Source organism: Dipteris shenzhenensis, chromosome 15, assembly GCF_047967505.1.
Source record: "Dipteris shenzhenensis isolate YYH24624 ecotype China chromosome 15, Dip_SZ_1.0, whole genome shotgun sequence".
NCBI lineage: Eukaryota > Viridiplantae > Streptophyta > Polypodiopsida > Gleicheniales > Dipteridaceae > Dipteris > Dipteris shenzhenensis.
In genome coordinates this window covers 1,180,606-1,200,398 of record NC_141610.1, presented here as the reverse complement: position 1 = coordinate 1,200,398, position 19,793 = coordinate 1,180,606, and the positions used below count along the sequence as shown (strand labels likewise).

Genomic DNA, 19,793 nt, shown 5'->3' with positions numbered 1-19,793 from the left:
AAAAGATTGTACTACACGACCACACCAAGGCTCTCGAGCAATGTCCTTTGAAGGATCTGCTCAAATTACACAATCAACCTCGTGCCATGGACATACCTCTTTCTTTTCTTCTCCCTCTCTCTCCTCTCACTTTCTCCCAAGTTCACTAAAATCTGAAAAAACACACAATCTTCAAGGAGCCATAACCATCATTCCATAGCTATAGCTCCTTGGATTAGAATGAAGGGAAAAACTCATATTAACAACCATGCATAGGCTAGGACAAGGGAGAAGATTAAGCCTTAACAGAAGAAAACAATGTACAAAAACATTTAAAAAGGAGTGGAGGAGATGTATAAACCATACACACACGAGTGGATGGGAGAGCTCACACAAGATAGCTAACTGTAATTATGAACAAAAATGAATTTACACTCAATGTGGCTTAAGGGTTATTCACACACACCTGCCCTAAAGGGCTCTTTTGGTGTTTATTCACATGTGTGCATGTGTGCGCATGCATGTGCATCTATCCATCTCTCTGTTCATTTATCAATCAATCAATCTATCTATTTGTATGTTTGTCAATGTATGTATGTATGTATGATCTACATGCACATGGACATGCACTCTGCACTCTGCACTTGCACTCATGTACATGCATTTGCACATGCACATGCACTTGCACATGCATATGTATATATGTATATGTAGACACATGCACACATACTGGTGAAAGCATTCTCTACAGTTGAAATCCATGTTCTCAACGATTACAGAATGCATTTTCTTTCTCATTGAAAACCAACTTCAAAACCAAATCCAACTGTGGCACATATCCTTCCTGCTTTAGAAGCTTAGTTGATCTCTTCAATTTGGAAGACATCCTATCGTTTTGTAATTTGTCTCCGGCAATAAACTCATTTATTGCCTTGTTAATCTCCATCCAGGTCTTCCCAGGCATCTTCTGCGCATATGCAGAACATTTCACCTTTTGTATTTGATTTACCTTCTCCCATACATGAGCGTCCGCGTATATATTTGACATCAGTACATATCTGGATGCATCATTGACATCCAATCGAACAGCCTTATCATAGCATTCTCTTCCAAGCTGCACGTTACCATATGTTCTACAGCCGGCAAGCAATGATGTCCACGCAATAAAATCTGGTGGGATTGGCATACATTGAAGCAAGTCCTTTGCCTCTTTCAAAAGCCCCACGCGGCCAAGAAGATCAACCATGCAGCTATAGTGTTCAATACCTTGTGCAATGCCAAAATCTTCTCTCATTGATTGGAAGTACTGACAGCCTTCCTCCAATAAACCATCATAGCTGCAAGCAGCAAGAATGCTACCAAAAATCACATCATTTGGTTGTAAGTGCTGCTGTTTCATGTCATTGAAGCAGTGCCTAGCCAGCTTGAATTTTCCATGTCGGGCGTATCCTGAAAGCATTGTACCCCATGAGACTATATTTCCAGGAGGCAATTCGACAAATACCTTTTCTGCCTCCTCTAAGCTCCCACATTTGGAGTACATTTCAACAAGGGCACTTCCAATATTGACATCTGACTGCAGCCCACTTCTGATAATCTCGTCATGTATCCGCTTACCCTGTCCTATAGCTCCTACAATGCCACATGCTTTCAAAATGCATAAACACAAGGCATTGCTCAGTTTCAATCCTTCCTGTTCCATACGTGCAAAAAGATCAAGAGCAGTAAGGCCATTGCCATGCTGGACATAGCTTGAGATCATTACACCCCATGATACAAGATTTTTACTTGGCAGTCTATTGAAGACCTCACATGCCTCTTCTTGATTCCCACACTCTGTATACATACTCATTAGGGCACTCCCAACCACCACATCTGATTCAAGTCCACTACTAATTATTTGGCCATGAAGTAACCTACCTTGGTGAATGGCTCCTATATTCCGACATGATTTCAAAATGTAGAGAAATACAGATTTGTCAGGCATGATGCCTTCTTGCAGCATTTGCTCATGAAGTTCTAGTGCACAAAAATGATGCCCATGTTGTATATATCCTGCAATCATCGCAGCCCAGGATACTACATTTCGAGTTGGCAGTTTGTTGAAGACTTCCCATGCCTTCTCCAAGTTACCACATTTGGCATACAAGTCAACAAGGCTGCTTCCAACAGTCAAATCCAATTCGAGCCCACTCCTGATTATCTGCTCATGTATCTGCCTCAGCTGCTCTGCAGCTCCTGTGCTGCTACATGCCTTTAAGATACAAAGAAATGTCACTTTGCTCGGCTTTATGCCCTGCTTTTGCATTTTGTCAAATAACGCAAAAGCAGCAGAACTATCGCCATGTTGGATACAACCTGTAATCATTGTGCACCATGACACTGCATCTCGAAATGGCAATTTGTTGAAAATTGTGTGGGACTCCTCTAGGGTCCCACACTCAGCATACATATCAATGAGTGCATTGCCAACACTGACATCTACGTGGAGGTCAATTCTAATTATCTGATCATGTATTAGCCGGGCAAGTCCTATAGCCCGTACGGTGCTACATGCGCTCAAAGAGCATAAAAATATCACTTTGTTGGGCTTAATGCCCACCTTTTGCATTTTCTCAAAAAAATCAAGAGCCAAAAGGCCATGCCCATGCTGGGCACATCCTGAGATCATTGCACCCCATGACACCACATCCTTACTCTGCAATTCATTGAACACTTTAGTTGCCTCCTCTAAACTGCCACACTTAGCATACATGTCAATAAGGGTATTTCCAACTGCAACGTCTGATTTGAGCCTGCTTCGAACAATTTGGTCATGTATTACCCTACCCTGATTAATAGCTCCTACACTGCTGCATGCTTTCAAACTGCACAAGAATGTGACCCTGCTTGGCTTTACCCCGTCCTGTTTCATAGTTTCAAAGAGCTGAAGTGCTGAAACATAATGTCCATGATGGGTGTAAGCTGTAATGAGTGCACCCCATGACACCACATCTGGTTGAGGTAATGCTTCAAAAATTTTACGGGCATCCTCCAGGTAACCACATTTGGAATACACATCAAGAAGGGTGTTTGCAACATATGCGTCTCTTTCAAGTTCTCTCATGATAATCTCTTTATGTATAAACCTGCCCTGATCTACCGCACCTATGCTGCCACATGCTTTTAAGATGCATGAAAATGTGGCTTTGTCTGGCTCTATGCCCTTCTGCTGCATTTCTAAATATAGTCTGAGAGCTGTCACAAACTCTCCAAGCTTGGCATGTGCTAAAATTATTGCATTCCATGTATATACACTTCGGTGTGCAACGTTGCCGAATACTTCATTTGCTTCGGCTAAGCTTCCACACAAGAAAAACAGGCGAATGAGGTAGTCTGTCAAAAATGCGATTGAATCTAGCCCACTTCTGACCATGAGTGAACGCACACGCCTAACAGCCCCTAGGTCTTTACTTCTTGTACACTCAAGTAGGAGCCTGTAAATTATGTCCCTAGATACTGGAATGTTCATAAGCTCAACTGCTCGGAGTTCCTCATCCAGGTATTCCTCTTTGCTCGAATCTCCGACAAGTCCACAGTTTCGAACATTATCTGCCGCGATTTGGCTAATAGGACAAAATTTAGCATCAGGAACAAAAAGAAATTGTCAGAAGCGCGTTCTTGCAAAGAGCATCTTTTCAAAATAAAACGGACTAGATCAGCCCCCTCACTAAACTCCTTCAAATTCGCTGCAAACACCTTGTCCAGAGTCTAGTACCTGCTGAAGTGCCCTCTTTGACCTCCAAGATCCAGATGGCATGTTGCTGTCAGAATCTGCCGAAAACTTGCTGGAGATTGTGCTAACGTGGTAATCTTTCTCTCTATCCAGAACAGACTTGAGAAATCACCGATACAAAAGGCTTCTTTTCTATGACGCCGTACAAAGCCTACGTATCTATGTATCCTCTGTTTTCCATGCATTTACCAATGATCAAGAGAGAAGCATTTACCAATTATCAACTGAGAGCACCTAAAACATACAGGACGGAGAGGACAACATTGTGAGGCAACATAGGGGACGCCATTGGACTTTCAATTTCAGTACACCTAAAACAAACTAGTAAGTGTATTGAGCTAGAATATATATGAATGAATTTAGTGCTATTTCGTTAAAATTGTTAAATAATGTTTTCCATCTTGACTTGATTGTTAAAGTGAATTTAGAACTTAGATTTATGTAAACTTGCAATTTGAGAAGAATTAATTATGATATGAAGAAGAGCACTATAATAGTAGAATTTTTTGAAATACACTATACTATTATTATAAGAGTAACAATACATGAAAATTTATATAGTATACCTAAAAGTGGTTATTATTGGAATTGTTATAAATGGAGTTATACATCACTAAAAACATGATGCTTTTGTAAGCATTTTTTAATATAGGTTATACATGAATTATTTTATGTGTATTGAAAAAAAGTAGTAATGCTTTGAAAACCAAAAAAAATGAGTAATATATGTTATGAATTAAGAGTCCTTCAAGAGTATGATGTAGCTATAGTTTGAAATAGGAAGTCCTTTACATGTATTGAAAATGGGCTTCTACTTAAATATACTAGATTATGTCTCTATTTTTTAGAAAGTAAAATTTTTTTGTAGATGCTGGATTTCCACTGAGGTTATTGTATCCATATTTCGAGTTGGTTGTGTTTAGTTCTTTTATGTATTTCTTTTCGAGTGTATCCGCTTTGCTTTTAAAGTTTGTGGTGGCTAGGATTTCTGTTTTGAAGTTCGAGTCGAACGGTTTGTACCTATTAACATCATGTTTCAATTTTAATGGAGGATTGATTTGGTGTTGTGCTATCCGTTTTTCAAGATTTCTAGTTTGTCCAATATATCTTTTTTCTGTAGCAATACATAGAATAGAATATATGTAATATGGGCCTTTTGTGCCTTTTTCTTTGTCTTCTTCGCGATTTCCTATTTGAAATAGCAAAATGAAGTATGATGAGTTTTTCTTGTATGTTAGAAGATGAAGTTTGTATGTATTTTAAGATATGGAGTCAAGAATGTACCTGTAGGGGGCTGAAATATATTGTTCTTTGTTGGAGTCGGGAAAGACTCAAAATGTTTGCCATATGCTTCTTTAAATCAATAATGGGTGTTGATGGATACATATAATTTTCGAAATAATCTACGATAGTTATGTTATCTTTGTTTTTTTTCTTTGACTTTTGGACATTGTATTTTTTCCAGAATTCATAGAAGGTCAAGTTCTCCATGACACTTGGACGAATGCAATATGTATCTATAGGATGCATTACAGAAACACAATGTTCACGAAGGTATTTTTGGCGCATAGATGGGGGAGAGGAGTTAATGAAATGTACAGATTCACTTCCTTGAATGGTAGATATTTGTAAGAATGACAATGCTGCCTCTGTTGGAGATGTTGGCTTTGAAAGAATGTATGCAGATATCATTTTTAATTTAATTGGATCTAGATTATCTAGTCCTAGAAGTTTCGCATCACCAAGATTCAAGTTCATGTGTCCCATGGGTTCGGTTTTCATAGCATATTTTAGAAGGTAATATGAGAGGCCTGTGTTTGTTATTTTCTGAATATTCATATGTGCTTGCCACAAGAGTAATATTCCTGCATGGTATGGAACGGCATTACGATGTTCTAGTGATGGATGGAAGTAGATCCATCTTTGTGTGAGAGAATCGATAGTAGGTTTAGTATCTAAATGTATTGGATATGGACATCCGTATTTGCATTTGTGGTTTGTGGTTGAGTCAAATAGATTGCATGTTATTTGCATTTGTGGTTTGTGGTTGAGTAAAATAGATTGCATGTTGGCCTACATGTGTGGATTTGTTTTCTCTTTACCATATAGTTAAGCTTTCTTTGAATTGAATTCTCTGGCCAGTTATTAAAATCATTCATGTTAGAGATATGTGCATCTATCTGGTTTGATACAATATCTATGTCTTGTGCATCTATCCATAGCATCATGTGTGCATGCATAGATCCTCTATTTTGTACCTCATATCTTATGATGTGATGGTTGACTCTACCTAGTAGTCCTTTATTGCATAGAATATATCTTGCTAAGAATTGTTGCAATCTAACATGGAAGAGCACTGCACATTCAACTGGACAATCTCTCCATGTGAAGTTTTTATTGAATTATTTAGCAATGGTTTCTATTTGATCGATTTCACACCATCTTGTGGTTGATACCTCATCTGCAGTAAGTGTAAGGAATATATTGGGAAAACCCCATGTGTCAACCATTGCCATTAGATCTTTTAAGTTTCTACGATGCCATGAAGGAGATCCAAGAATAGAATTTGGTATCTGAAACTTAAGAATACGTCTAACTATCTCTTGTTCAGATATTCTTAGATCTTGTCATTTTTGTTGGTCAATATCTCTTTGTCATATTGTAGTTTGAGTAGAGTTTGCTATTAAAATAGATTGATGTATTTGGTACATCAATAACAAGTATGGTTTGTAAAGAGTGAACATGGAGAACAATGTTGATATTCTCATTTTTAAATATACATTGAAGAACATCTTGCCGTCATGAGCACCATATCCGAAAGGATAGAGGAATGGGAATAATGCATACTCTATTGTTAATTCGTCACATTGTGACAAACCTTCCATAGATGTTATGAGCTGACGCTCAATAATTCTTGTTGAATCACGAAGTACAATTGTCCCGACTTCATGTGATGTATTTTTTTTTAATTGATGAGTTGTAGGTAGCATGTTGATTTGTTCTAGTAATGACAAGTAGTTGTCCTCATGCGCAATTTTCATAAGATCGAATGGTGAGTCAGCAGAGTGTCTTTCAAGAATATCAGAAATAACTTCTAAAGAAAGAACACTTACTCCTAGTTTTGGATGCGGTCGTTCATACATTGTTAAGTATTTTTTAAATATGGGGTTTGTTCTAGAGTGAAATGCTAGAATATGTTTTGTTGTTGATAGTAAGTTTGTTGAGTTACTATAGAATCTTTGTTGGCGATTCCAACATATTAGTGGATTATCCAACATCGATCTCCTTTGTAGTATACCTGTTGCTAAAGATGTAATACCTTTAGAAACATTTAGGGATATATCAATTATAGAAAGCATTTGCATTTGAAATATGTCCGCACCTAATACATTTTGTCAATAGTCTGGATCATAGGGAACCGAATACAACTTTCTGAATGGACTATCTATGCATGCTTTACAAGGCATTTTTTATCTATGTCCTAGGCCATTTTCTACATGCAAACTTATGAACGTATTGGATAAGTCATATGGTGTTATACTTGATTCTAGTAGTGATATTACTAATTTTAACTTGTTAAATTCTATTCTACCACAATATACACAATATTGCATCTTTGAAATATATTGAGAAGTGATTTGGTTCCATTCTTTTAGAAAATTATTGATGAATAACCATGAGGAGAAACTTGGTTGTAAGCGTCTTTTCTTGTTTTCTATGCTAATGTAGGAAGCACGTTCTCTCCTTTCAATAAGAGACCTTTTCATATTTGTAAAGTAAATTATATGCTGAAGTAGAAGCACCTACTTTATTTTCCCATTGTGGATGAGAGCATTAAAAATTACTTGAAATTCACCAATTCGAATAATCTGCAAACAAAATATCAAGGTTGTTATCACTTTATTATTTTCACTCAAAATTTATAACGTCTCTAGTTTATGTTGATACCAATTTGAATATAGCATATAGGAATTTGAATGTAGCATATAGCATTTTGAGTATAGAACATGGTAAATAGATCTTTCTTTTTGCACATAGGAGTTTGTGTTTAGCATATATTTTTTTGCATATATTTGTAGCTATTTGAATTTGGGATATAGCAGTTTTCATTTATCACTTTGTATATATTTGGTAGTAATTTAAATTTGAGAAATAGCACTCTAGACTTTGTACATATCGTTTTGCATTTAGAATTAGCACTTAGCATTGATTAACTAGCATTTTTGTGTTTAGCAAATAGCACTTTGTATCCAACACATAAACAAATAAACTTAACCACACATTCGTGTGGGGGGAGAGTCAGCACATTTCCTCTCCAAAAATTATAAGACCAAGGAACGTGCCCTTCCTTAGGTTCATATGATTTTGCATTTTGCAAATAGCATTTTGCATATAGTATGTAGCAATTTGAGTTTGGGATACAAAACATAGCACTTTGCATTTTGCACATCGTACTTTGTTTTTAGAAATGTATGATTTTGTATTTTGTACATAGTATTTTGCATTTTTGAAAATTTAATGGATCAATTCTGTAGTACAAAAAACTTTGAGGTTGTTGGCAATCACCCATGCATAGTAGCTCAAATTGCAAGCATCAATAGCATGGCCATCGAAGCAACAAGGACAAGCTAGAAGAACATCAAGCTAATGCCAATTGAAAACTCTGAATCATCAAGCTGCCTCTACAAGGTTTTCAAGTGCAAGTACCTTTAGGAGCAACTTGGCGCACAAGAGCTACTTGACTACTCGAAGCTACATCAACTTGAAGAGATCAAGAACACTCAATGCTCAGATTGGAGCTCCCCCACTGTGCAGATTGAAACCGATGGAGGACTGGTGCTAGCAGAGGAAGGTGAGCTAGCCAAAAGGTGCGGACAAGAGTGGCTCCTAAACGTTCTAGCACCGGATCTCTTCAGCCAAGAAAACGATAGTGATTCTAACTCAAAGGACGGGGAACTTAAGCCAAACATTTGTAGCTATTTGAATTTGGGATATAGTAGTTTTCATTTATCACTTTGTATATATTTGGTAGCAATTTGAATTTGAGAAATAGCACTCTAAATTTCGTACATATCATTTTGCATTTAGAATTAGCACTTAGCATTGATCAACTAGCATTTTTGTGTTTAGCAAATAGCACTTTGTATCCAACACAAACAAATAAACTTAACCACACATTCGTGTGGGGGGAGAGTCGGCACATTTCCTCTCCAAAAATTATAAGACCAAGGAACGTGCCCTTCCTTGGGTTCATATGATTTTGCATTTTGCACATAGCATTTAGCATATAGTATGTAGCAATTTGTGTTTGGGATATAGAACATAGCACTTTGCATTTTGCACATGGTACTTTGTTTTTAGAAATGTATGATTTTGTATTTTGTACATAGTATTTTGCATTTTTGAAAATTCAATGGATCAATTTTGTAGTACAAAAAACTTTGAGGTTGCTGGGACACATCCATGTGACTCCTATTTGTTGCTAGTCATAGTTGAATGAATCTCTTAACCTTGTTCTAGAGTTTCCATACCAGCATACGAGTCAAATATAATATTTTTTGGCTCAATGATTTTTGCCTACACTTGTGCAACCTTGAATTTTTTGCTCTATTTCGATATAGGCATCCATACCATAGGCACCTTCTTGTGATGATGTTTAATCAGTAAACCAACACGTGCCAACTCCTATAGATGGCTCAGAACTGTTACAACCTGGGAGAGGAGACTAAAAAGAACCATATGGATTCAGTCTGTTGACGTGACAGGTCCGGAGGAGAACATAGCATGGAGTTGCTAGACCATAGCTAGGATTGGACATACCTATGGTATGGATCAGCACCAATGGCTGCACAAAAACAGAGCATTAGATCTAAGGCTGCACAAGTGCTAGTACAAGGGTAGATGTGGCTTGGGTTGGTATGCAATGGAAAGGGGCAAGGATTGGGCCATTAAAATGGACCTGAAGCAAGTCAGGCTCACATCAAGAGAGCCTGGGCTAGTGGCAGCTTGCCACATGGCCAGGCACAGCCTGCAAAGCCCAAACAAGGGAGAGAACTCTAGGATCACTCATCGAGACACTCCCTAGTTGCATATGTTCAAAACAGTTTAGTGCTTCCTCACAAAGCCCATGTTCAAGATATGCTCCAATTATTGCAGTTCATAAGACTACCTCGTGAGCACAAGCCTGTCAAAATACATCGCTTGATCCCACAAGGAATCCAAACTTGGCATACACACCAGCCAAGTTGCTGCCAACAAAACGACCTCTTTCTAATTTTAGTCTATCATTCTCAAGGTGTGTTTCTTGGACTTTTACTATGGATCAGATGCTACCACAAGCTTTCAAGATGCAAATACGTGTGACAGTAGTGGGAGGTATGCCCTCCACCTGCATCCATTTATACCATCAATGCTCCACTCTCATGTAACTACGCGAGAACCAGCTAACTCTAGTTGTAAGCCCCCCATATGAGGAGAAGGCATCTGAGTAGCTCGGTTATCCGGTAGGTCCTGGTTTGGACACCAGATGGGGGCCATGTGTGGCCTGATGGCTGGATGGCTTCAAATAGAGTTGGCACATTGCCAACTAGGCTACATGCAAGTGCAGGAAGGCATCCCTTGACTGACTGAACTGAGGGTAGATAGAGCATTTCTTGGGGCAGCCCACTCTTGAGTTGCGGGGCCCATTTGGAGCCTCAGATGATCCTGGATGGCTGTGGGCCGAATGGAGACGGTAGGTTAGTTGCTCTGTTTTGCACACTGGTTCTATCGTATGGTCGATGGCCTATTTCGGGACTAACCCCAGTCGACCGTTTTGGGTGGACTGAGTCGGCCACCCAATTGAGCCTAACCGACTACGACTGGTGGCTATATAAGAGCAAGCCTATGAAGCCCATTTCATCACTGGCTACAGCAACCTTGATTCCTTAGCATTCATCCTTCATCTTCTACTGTTTCCAGCATGCCATCGAAGCTTCTTTCACAAGAGCGCACGGCTGGGAGGCAGCGCCATCTATTGTATCAGTTCTACAGTAATCAAATTTTTGATTCTCCATACTATCTTGTTTTCTCTCTTGCATATGAGATCCTGTTATCTGTTGAGCACAGACGTATTATTATATTCTTACATGGTATCAGAGCCCGGACTCTAGCAAGAAGATTTGGTAGTGTGTTTCTGTTTGCGAGCAGATTGTGAGAGATGGCTGAGCCTGCAAGACTGCGAATCCCACCGTTCGGCGAAAGCGAAAAGTTGGACGGCTCTAACTATCCTCTTTGGAAGTTCAAGATGAAGACCATCCTAAGCGCATATGAGCTTTGGGACACTGCTACTGGGGTGGACGTGAGGCTGTGGTTCCAAGACCGAATCCAGCTAATGCAGGACAACAGATAGTACCAACTGCGGATGAGATTCTCGCATGGACAAGAAGAAATGCAGATGCGTTGTGTTCTATTGTCTGCAGTGTTAGTGATTCTGTCATGGCGTTAATTCAAGATGTCACCATAGAGGAGGAGGCATGGACGGTCTTGAAAAATCAGTACGAGACCACGCATCAGACTCAGAATCTGGAGACTCAACTCGCGAATGAAAAGTTGTCTGAGCCTGAAGCGCCAGAGAAGTTCATCACCAGGGTGAAGAATCTGTGCGATCAGATGACTGCGATTAGCATCACCATCACCAGCAAGAATCTAGCACGAAGGTGCATACGGATTCTCCCACCAAAGTACGATGGTCTTGTTACGGTGCTGAATATGCAGAACAAAAATCCGCCCCTCAACTTTGAGGATTTCAACGCGATGCTTCTGGAGGAGGAGATACGTCAAAAGACGAGGACCGGAGAAGATTCGGCTTTCTGGACCAGATCAAAGAAAGGTAAGGGTAAAGACTCTAGTAACCCATTTTCTTCTGATGATAAAAAGAGAAAGAAGAAGATCAAGTGCTTCTATTGCAACAAGGCAGGGCACAAGCAGAATGAGTGCCGAAAGAAGATTGCAGATGAGAAGAACGGAGTGAAGAAAGAGTCCAGCAACAGCATGCAGACAGTACCTATGGAGCTATTTGTAGCAATTGAGGAGATTTGCACGGAGGCAGTTCATGTACCTGTGGATGAACCTTGGATCATTGACAGTGGTGCATCGCGCCACATGACCAGTCAGAAGGATTGGTATATCTCTCTACAGCCGGTAGGGAATGACATCATGGTAGCAGTCGGCAATGATGCAAAATGTCCAGCAAAAGGAAAAGGTACGATTGCTCCCAAGTCAGAGGGAGTTGTAAAACAGTTATCCAATGTTCTTTATGTGCTAGATATCAAGAGGAACTTATTGTCCGTTTCTGCAATCACGGATCGGGACCTCAAAGTTCAATTCGATAAGAATGGTGCACAAATCCTGGATCTTCAAGGAAAGGTCGTTGGTAAAGATACACGGCGCAACAACATTTACAAACTCTTAGCTTTCAGTGCTCGAGCGGATGTGAAGAACACTAAGCTATGGCATGAGAGGTTTGGTCATCTTAACCTTAGTTCTTTGAAGGAGATGCATAAAAGTGGAATGATTGCAGACCTACCAGAAATTTCAAATCTGCCCGATGTATGTGAAGCTTGCATGATGGGCAAGCAGCATCAGCAGCCCTTTCCTAAAGAGGCTAGCAAAGCAAAGGCTCCTCTAGAGCTCGTTCACATGGACCTCTGCGGAAAGATGGAGATGGAAGCTTTGGGTGGTTCCTTCTACTTCATGACGCTGATCGACGACTACAATAGAAGGATATGGATATACTTCCTGAAGACGAAAGACGAGGCTTTCAGTAGGTTCAAGGAATGGCATGTAATGGTCGAGAAAGAATCGGGGAGGAAGGTGAAGAAGCTGACATCAGACAAAGGTGGAGAGTTCACATCGACTGAATTCAAAAGTTACTGCAAAAGTCACGGAACCAAGAGGTAGAAACCCCCGCCACATACATCACAGCAAAATGGAGTAGCAGAATGCAAGATGCACGTCATCTACGAAATGGGCCGGAGTATGATGAAAGGGAAAGATTTGCCGAAGACTTTCTGGGCTGAAGCATGTAACACTGCAGTTTACATCCTCAATCGTAGCTACACAAAGGCTGTGAATGGGATGACTCCACTGCAAGCCTTTTCTGGTAAGAAACCTTCAGCTAGACATTTCAGAGTTTTTGGATGTGACTGTTTTGTGCATGTCCCTGATGCTACCAGAACCAAATGGGAACCGAAGAGCCGGAAGTGTATTTTCTTAGGCTACAGTGAAGAGGCGAAGGGTTACCGTCTCTATAACCCTGTTACCAAGAAGATAATTGTAAGTCGCGATGTGGTCTTCTCAGAACAGCCGCATCAATTGGAGGAGAATGCTTCCTTCCCAGACAACCAGGACCAGGATATCCATCCAGTACCACCACCAACAGCAAACCGAACTCCCCCAACGGTGCTTGGGAGGATTCAAGACAAAGAAGATGAAGAAGAGCCTGCAGAACCACAACGGCAATGGCCATTCTCGAAGTGGGTAAAGCAGCTTTTGGACGGCAGAGAACCTCCAGCCATTGAGGAGGAACCATCCAAACACCGCCGGTCCAAGAGATTAGAGGAGCAAAGAAGGGCGCAGGAACACTTGGTCAACTATGCTTTAATGACAGAAGTGATCCGCCGTGCTAATGAACCCAAGTGTCTTGAAGAGGCACAAGCGATGATAGTGGATGGAGGCTATGCAGTCGGAGTATGGCTCCATAATGAAGAACAACACTTGGGACCTTGTGGATCGACCACCAAAGCACAAGGTAATCGAAACCAAGTGGGTGTACAAGATCAAGTACAAGTCCGACGGCACGTTGGATAAGTATAAGGCTCGGCTCGTGGCAAAAGGATTTGCACAGGTACATGGTTTTGATTATCAAGATACTTTTGCTCCCACAGCTCGACTAACCACAATTCGTAGTGTTTTGGCTTTAGCTGCCGAGGGAAGTTGGCCCGTGTTTTAGATGGATGTGAAATCCGCCTTTCTGAATGGAGATCTCAAGGAGGAGGTATACATGGAACAACCACCAGGCTTTGAGATCCTCGGTTCAGAAGGTAAAGTCTACAAACTAAAGAAGGCACTTTACGGGCTAAAACAAGCCCCACTAGCGTGGTACCAGTGAATCGATGCCTACTTTCTGCAAAACGGGTTCAGGAGGAGCCCATCTGATGCAAATTTGTATATCTTCAGAGAAGGAGGCAGGTGTATGATCGTGGTCCTTTATGTGGACGACCTTGTCATAACAGGGAACCATGAAGAGAAGATCTCACAGATGAAGCATTTGCTAGGAAGAGAGTTTGAAATGATAGACCTCGGACTGATGCATTTCTGTTTTGGTATTGAATTTTGGCAGGAGCCGAAACAGATCTTCATTTCACAGCTAAAATATGCTGGAGAGATACTGAAATCATTTGGCATGGCTGAGTGCAAAACAGTTGGTACCCCTATGGAGGTTGACGCAAAGCTCTCAAACGAGGATTCATCACCACCGGTGGACGAAGGGAAGTACAGAAGGCTTGTGGGCAGCTTGATCTACCTGTGCAACACACGGCCGGACATCAGCTTTGCGACTGGTGTACTAAGCAGGTTTTCCAATAAGCCCCGGGAGAACCATTGGAGGGCAGGGATGTGGGTGCTGAAATACATCAAAGGCACACTTGATTATGGCATCACCTATACCAAGGGCATCTTGACCGGATTCTGTGACTCGGATTGGGCAGGAGATGTGGACAACAGGAGATCAGTGACAGGTACTGTTTCTCACTTGGATCTGGAGTTGTGTCATGGGTCAGCAAGAAGCAACCCACATTTGCTCTTTCTTCTACCGAGGCCGAGTATAATCTGCTTGCTTTGCTTCTTGCGAGGTAGTGTGGTTGAGGAGGATTTTAGGGGACATGGGTGCAGGGCAAAACAAGCCTACGCAGTTATCATGTGACAATTAGAGTTGCATGGCGATTGCAAAGAACCCGGTGTTCCACGCTCGCACAAAACACTTTGAGATTCAATATCACTTTGCGCGCGAGCTGATCATGGATGGAGAGGTCAACTTGGTGTACTGTCTGACTATAGAGAATGCTGCGGACATCTTCACGAAGGCTCTTGGAAGAGACCTGCTAGAGAGGCATCTTCATCGACTTGGCATTAGACCGAAAAAGTAAGTTCACTTGCGGGTGGACATTGAGGGGGGGTGTTAGATATCAATGCTCCACTCTCATGTAACTACGCAGGAACCAGCTAACTCTACTTATAAGCCCCCCATATGAGGAGAAGGCATTTGAGTAGCTCGGTTATCCGGTAGGTCCTGGTTTGGTGGGGGCCATGTGTGGCCTGATGGCTAGACAGCTTCAGATAGACTTGGCACACCACCAACTAGGCTACATGCAAGTGCGGGAAGGCATCCCTTGACTGACTGCACTGAGGGTAGACGGAGCATTTCTCAGGGCAACCCACTCTCGGGTTGCGGGGCCCGTTTGGAGCCTCAGATGATCCCGGATGGCTGTGGGCCAAACGGAAACCGTAGGTAAGTTTCTCTGTTTTGTGCACTGATTCTATCGTATGGTCGGTGGCCTATTTCGGGACCCCGACCCCTAGTCGACGATTTTGGGTGGACTGAGTCGGCCACCCAATTGAGCCTAACCGACTATGACTGGTGGCTATATAAGAGCAAGCCCGTGAAGCCCATTTCATCTGGCTACAGCAACCTTGATTCCTTAGTATTTAGCCTCCGTCTTCTACTATTTCCAGCATGCCATCGAAGCTTCTTTCATAGGAGCACACGGCTGGGAGGCAGCGCCATCTATTGTATCAGCTCTACAGTAATCAAATTTTTGATTCTCCATACTATCTTGTTTTCTCTCTTGCGTATGAGATCCTATTATCTGTTGAGCACAGACGTTGTATTATTTTCTTACAGTATCTTCTCCTCTTTCTCGCCCAAAACAGTTTGCGGCTATTTTGACTCAAATTGTGGCTAAAGAAGGCTGCCCTACGCAACCATATGGACTACAAAAGGAGTCAAAGCAGTCTAAAGACACTACATACAGGCTCGCATGCGGTGAGGGCTACCACATTCGCACACGACTGTGCGAAAATCCACCAGTTGAAGAAGGAAGATTTTTTACTCCTGTCTGTGAGATCAGAGTCGTTGAACTGGTCACCACTGAAGGCTGATGCACAAGGCTTGCTACCTCCTGCTCCGACCTCCTGCTCCGACTGCAACCAAGTGACAAAAGAGCGCAATAGCAAGCTTTGCAGATCGAAATGAGATGAGATTTCAAAAGAGGGAAATCTAGAAGGGTGGACAATGAAAGAGAGCAGAATAAGCTTCAAGGGATGAAGAAGCCAAGAAGATGTCAAGAAGACGATGGGAAGCACCGTTTGATTTGGAGGCAGTTTCTTGAATCATTGAAAAACAAAAATGAAATTTTAAACATGACACGTGGCTTCATGAGAGGCCAGATTTCCTTTTTATGTCACAATGCTACCTACCTAAAAATATATTTTCCAAATTATTTTTTACGTTTGAAGGCTCATACTAGCAACTTCAAGAGTGCGACCAACCTTATTGACATTTGGAAGGATGGAAGACAATTCCAGCCGTTCGATCGAGTGACCTTTTGCAAAAGTCTAAATCACCACATGCAATGCATCAACATCAATCTTTCAAGACACTAGGATCCCCATCCATCGGCCTCAAATCCAAAATCTCTAAGTTAGGGATTGAAAGACAAGACACATGCCACAATCATCCCAGGACCTCGACTTTCGCTCACCATTTTGATTTTCGAGAAATGCCTCCCGTGGGCATTTCTTCCTCATGTCTTAAAGGCATTGGGAAGTGAAGCAACGGCGGCTCAAATAGTAGGATCTACCTATTGGAGCTAGCTGCCCGCATTCAAGTTCTGCTATGTGCATTGTTCTTACTAGGCAAGGTGCCCCTCGTTGGACCATGGGTGGGTGAGTCCCAAAAATAGAAAAGCATTGGGTAAACAATGCATTAACCAACATCTTCTTATCCTAGTCTTTGATTCTAAGCTATTGGGCAAGCATGTTGCCTCTCCACGTTTTTGTCAAATTATCTTTTGCTTTGCTTGGAATGGTAGTTCTTCGTTTAAAAAAAAGAAAAGAACCATCTATTAGAAACTTGATATTAGCTATCTATAAGGCGCTGACCATAAGAAAATTTTGACCTCTATGCAACCTGCCTCTTACGATCCCAGCTCACTGCTAAGGGTATCCCATTAGCAAGCACCAACCCCCAAGGTGGAGGGCTACACAACCAACGAATTCATCAATCAACGAAAATGTAAAAGGTAACTACAAGCCATGCTAAATGCTCCTGCATTTTGATGATCTTTCTAGATCTCTCCATACCCTGCTCTAAAAGAGCTCACAATGTATAGATGATAACATTAGGAACAGTCGATACTTCATAACCCCTTAAGAAACAAGCAATGGGATCCATGGGCAGACTTGGCCCTTTAGGAGTATCTAGATTACACAAATCCCCTTGGGATTTTGCCATCCAACATGTCATCCAAGCTCAACATCCAGTGTCACTTCAGTTTAAACTCAAGTCTCATCTCAAATGTGATCCCAAGTTCTCATACCAAGTCCTCTTAAGCTCAGCATCTAGTGTCACTTCAGTGGGAACTCAAGTCTCTTCTCATGTCACCTCAAGTTCTCATCTCATATCCTCTCAACCTCTACATTTGGTGCCACTTCTTAGTTAGAAGCACTGCATCCAGTTTGCAATTGGCCCATGCATTACAGTTGGCAGCACTGCATCGAGTGTGTCCTTGACTTCAATTGGCAGCACTGCATCTAGTAATGTCATTTCAAATGGCTGCATTGCATCCAATGTGGTGATGGCCTCAATTCAAAACTCTTAGGAGCCTCGTATTTATGTGCGCTAGCGCACATCCAAAATGGGCTTTGTAGAGCCCGATTTATGCACCCCCTTAGAGGCTCGCAATCCCTATGTTTGAGGCAATATGAGGAACAATCCATGGACTCTTGGGAGCCATGTCTTTGCACCCCCTCTGAGCCCACACCCTTGTCTTTGAGGCCCAATAGGGAACATTCCGAGGTCTCCCCGGCTCAAAGTGGCCTCAAATCGAGAGTCTTGGAGCCCCATTTCAATGTGCCTAAGCCCTTGAGGTCTCCTTGGCCACTCCCTCTTTCTCACACTCTTGCCCCCTTGTAGCCATATATCACATCTTGGCTTCCCATTTCATCTTCTTCCCCCCTTGCTATCTTCCACTCAGGCTCTCTCCCAACTTCCTTATGGTTTCCTACATTTCTATTCAGGTTAGTTTTGTACTCTTTGTGTTGAGTACTCCCATGCATTTTTTTAAATTTTCTCATGTAACTAATTAACCCCCTCTTGCATGTATACATTTTTAAATCTTAATTTAGATAATCCTCCATGAATCTACACATATAAATTACACTAAGATGTTATTTTATAAATTCTGTCATGTTTATAAATGATAGGTAAGTCCCCCTATTAAAAAGTAATACCATCCGAGCTAGATAGTAAGTGGCCCCTTGTCCATATACTTTCAAATATTGTACATTATATCAAGAACACATGCCACAAAGAAGGCCAATGTACACAATCACCCCACTATAATAGCACACCTTTGGGAACTTATATGTAACTTGTTAGTCTTTAAACTACTAGTTTTGATGCCTTGTTTGTTAGTTAGCTGGATATCAAGATCTTAGTTAGCAATATGTTAACAATATACTTGGCTATTCATACGAATAAATGTATTCATACGAGTAAAAGAATAAAACAATTTATTCGCATGAATAAAACTAGTATAAACAAGCTCCACCTTTTCAACCTATATAATAAATTATAAAAGCTACTCATGCCATAGTAATTTTAAATGAGGTATATCTAATACAAATGTTAGAATACAAAGTAACATATTAATTTAATATCGGCACTACCAACATCGATATCATTAAATAGCAAGCAAGTAAAAACTTATAATATCGTAGCATCGTATATATTCTTGCAATGTAATATTGAAGATCACTTTATACAAACAAATAGAGCAATTGAACTTCTGAAAGATTAGGTTCAAGATGTTCTTCAAGTCTAGTTTTGTACAAAATTTATCTAGTAGATAGAACATGAACATTTTGAAGGTTTTCAGATATGCTATAGATTTGTAGTAGCTATATAACTCTATAAAATTATGCGACTAGAATTTAGAATGAACTTTTAGTTATAAAATAACGCTACAAGAATGGACTTTTAGTTATAAAAGACACATATCCTTGCATAATCTGAAATGATTAGCCAAAGGTGTAGAGACAAGTTTTGCATTTTGTATTTCAAACCTTTTCACTACCTTTTCAATGTACTCACTCAGAGACAATGTCAATTTGTAGTTTTTCTTATCTCTTGTTATTTTCATGCCAAGGATTTGTTTTGCAGTACCCAAATCCTTCATTACAAATGTATTTTCTAACATCCTCTTGAGCACATTTATATCTTGCATGTTAGAGACTACAATAAGCATGTCATCAACATACAATAACAAGATCACATATCTACCATTGTCTAGTGTTTAATAGTAAACACTATGGTCAGAATGACGTCTACTAAAAACTAATTATGTCATAAACCTATTAAACTTTAAATACCATTGCCTTGGATCTTGCTTTAAACCATACATACTCTTCTTCAACCTGCATACCAATTCCTCCTTTCTTTTGACCTCATATCTATGTGGCTACCATATGTAAATCTCTTCCTCTAGATCCCCATGAAGAAAAGATGTCTTCACATGTAATTGTTCAAGATGCAAGTCTTCTACATCCACAAGACTCAGAATAGTTTTGATTGAAGTCATTTTAACAATAGGAGAAAATATTTCATCAAAGTCTATACTTTTCTTTTATGTAAACATCTTTACAGCAAGCCTTGCCTTGTACCTCCTTTTTCCTCCATCTTCTTCTGTTACACTGTGAACCCATTTATTCCCCAATGTTG

General features: G+C 40.7%; 1 protein-coding gene across 1 annotated transcript; it reads right to left on the bottom strand.

Moving 5' to 3' along the window:
• Window positions 1-735: 735 nt before the first annotated feature.
• On the bottom strand, window positions 736-4,010 carry LOC147893189 (pentatricopeptide repeat-containing protein At5g27110-like). Its single transcript, XM_087385479.1, has 2 exons — window positions 3,737-4,010; window positions 736-3,584 (listed from the first exon to the last, which is right to left on the bottom strand). The coding sequence occupies exons 1-2, from the start codon at window positions 3,937-3,939 to the stop codon at window positions 746-748; spliced, it is 3,042 nt and encodes a 1,013-aa protein (XP_087241605.1). The 5' UTR covers window positions 3,940-4,010; the 3' UTR covers window positions 736-745.
• Between the last annotated feature and the right edge of the window lie 15,783 nt (window positions 4,011-19,793).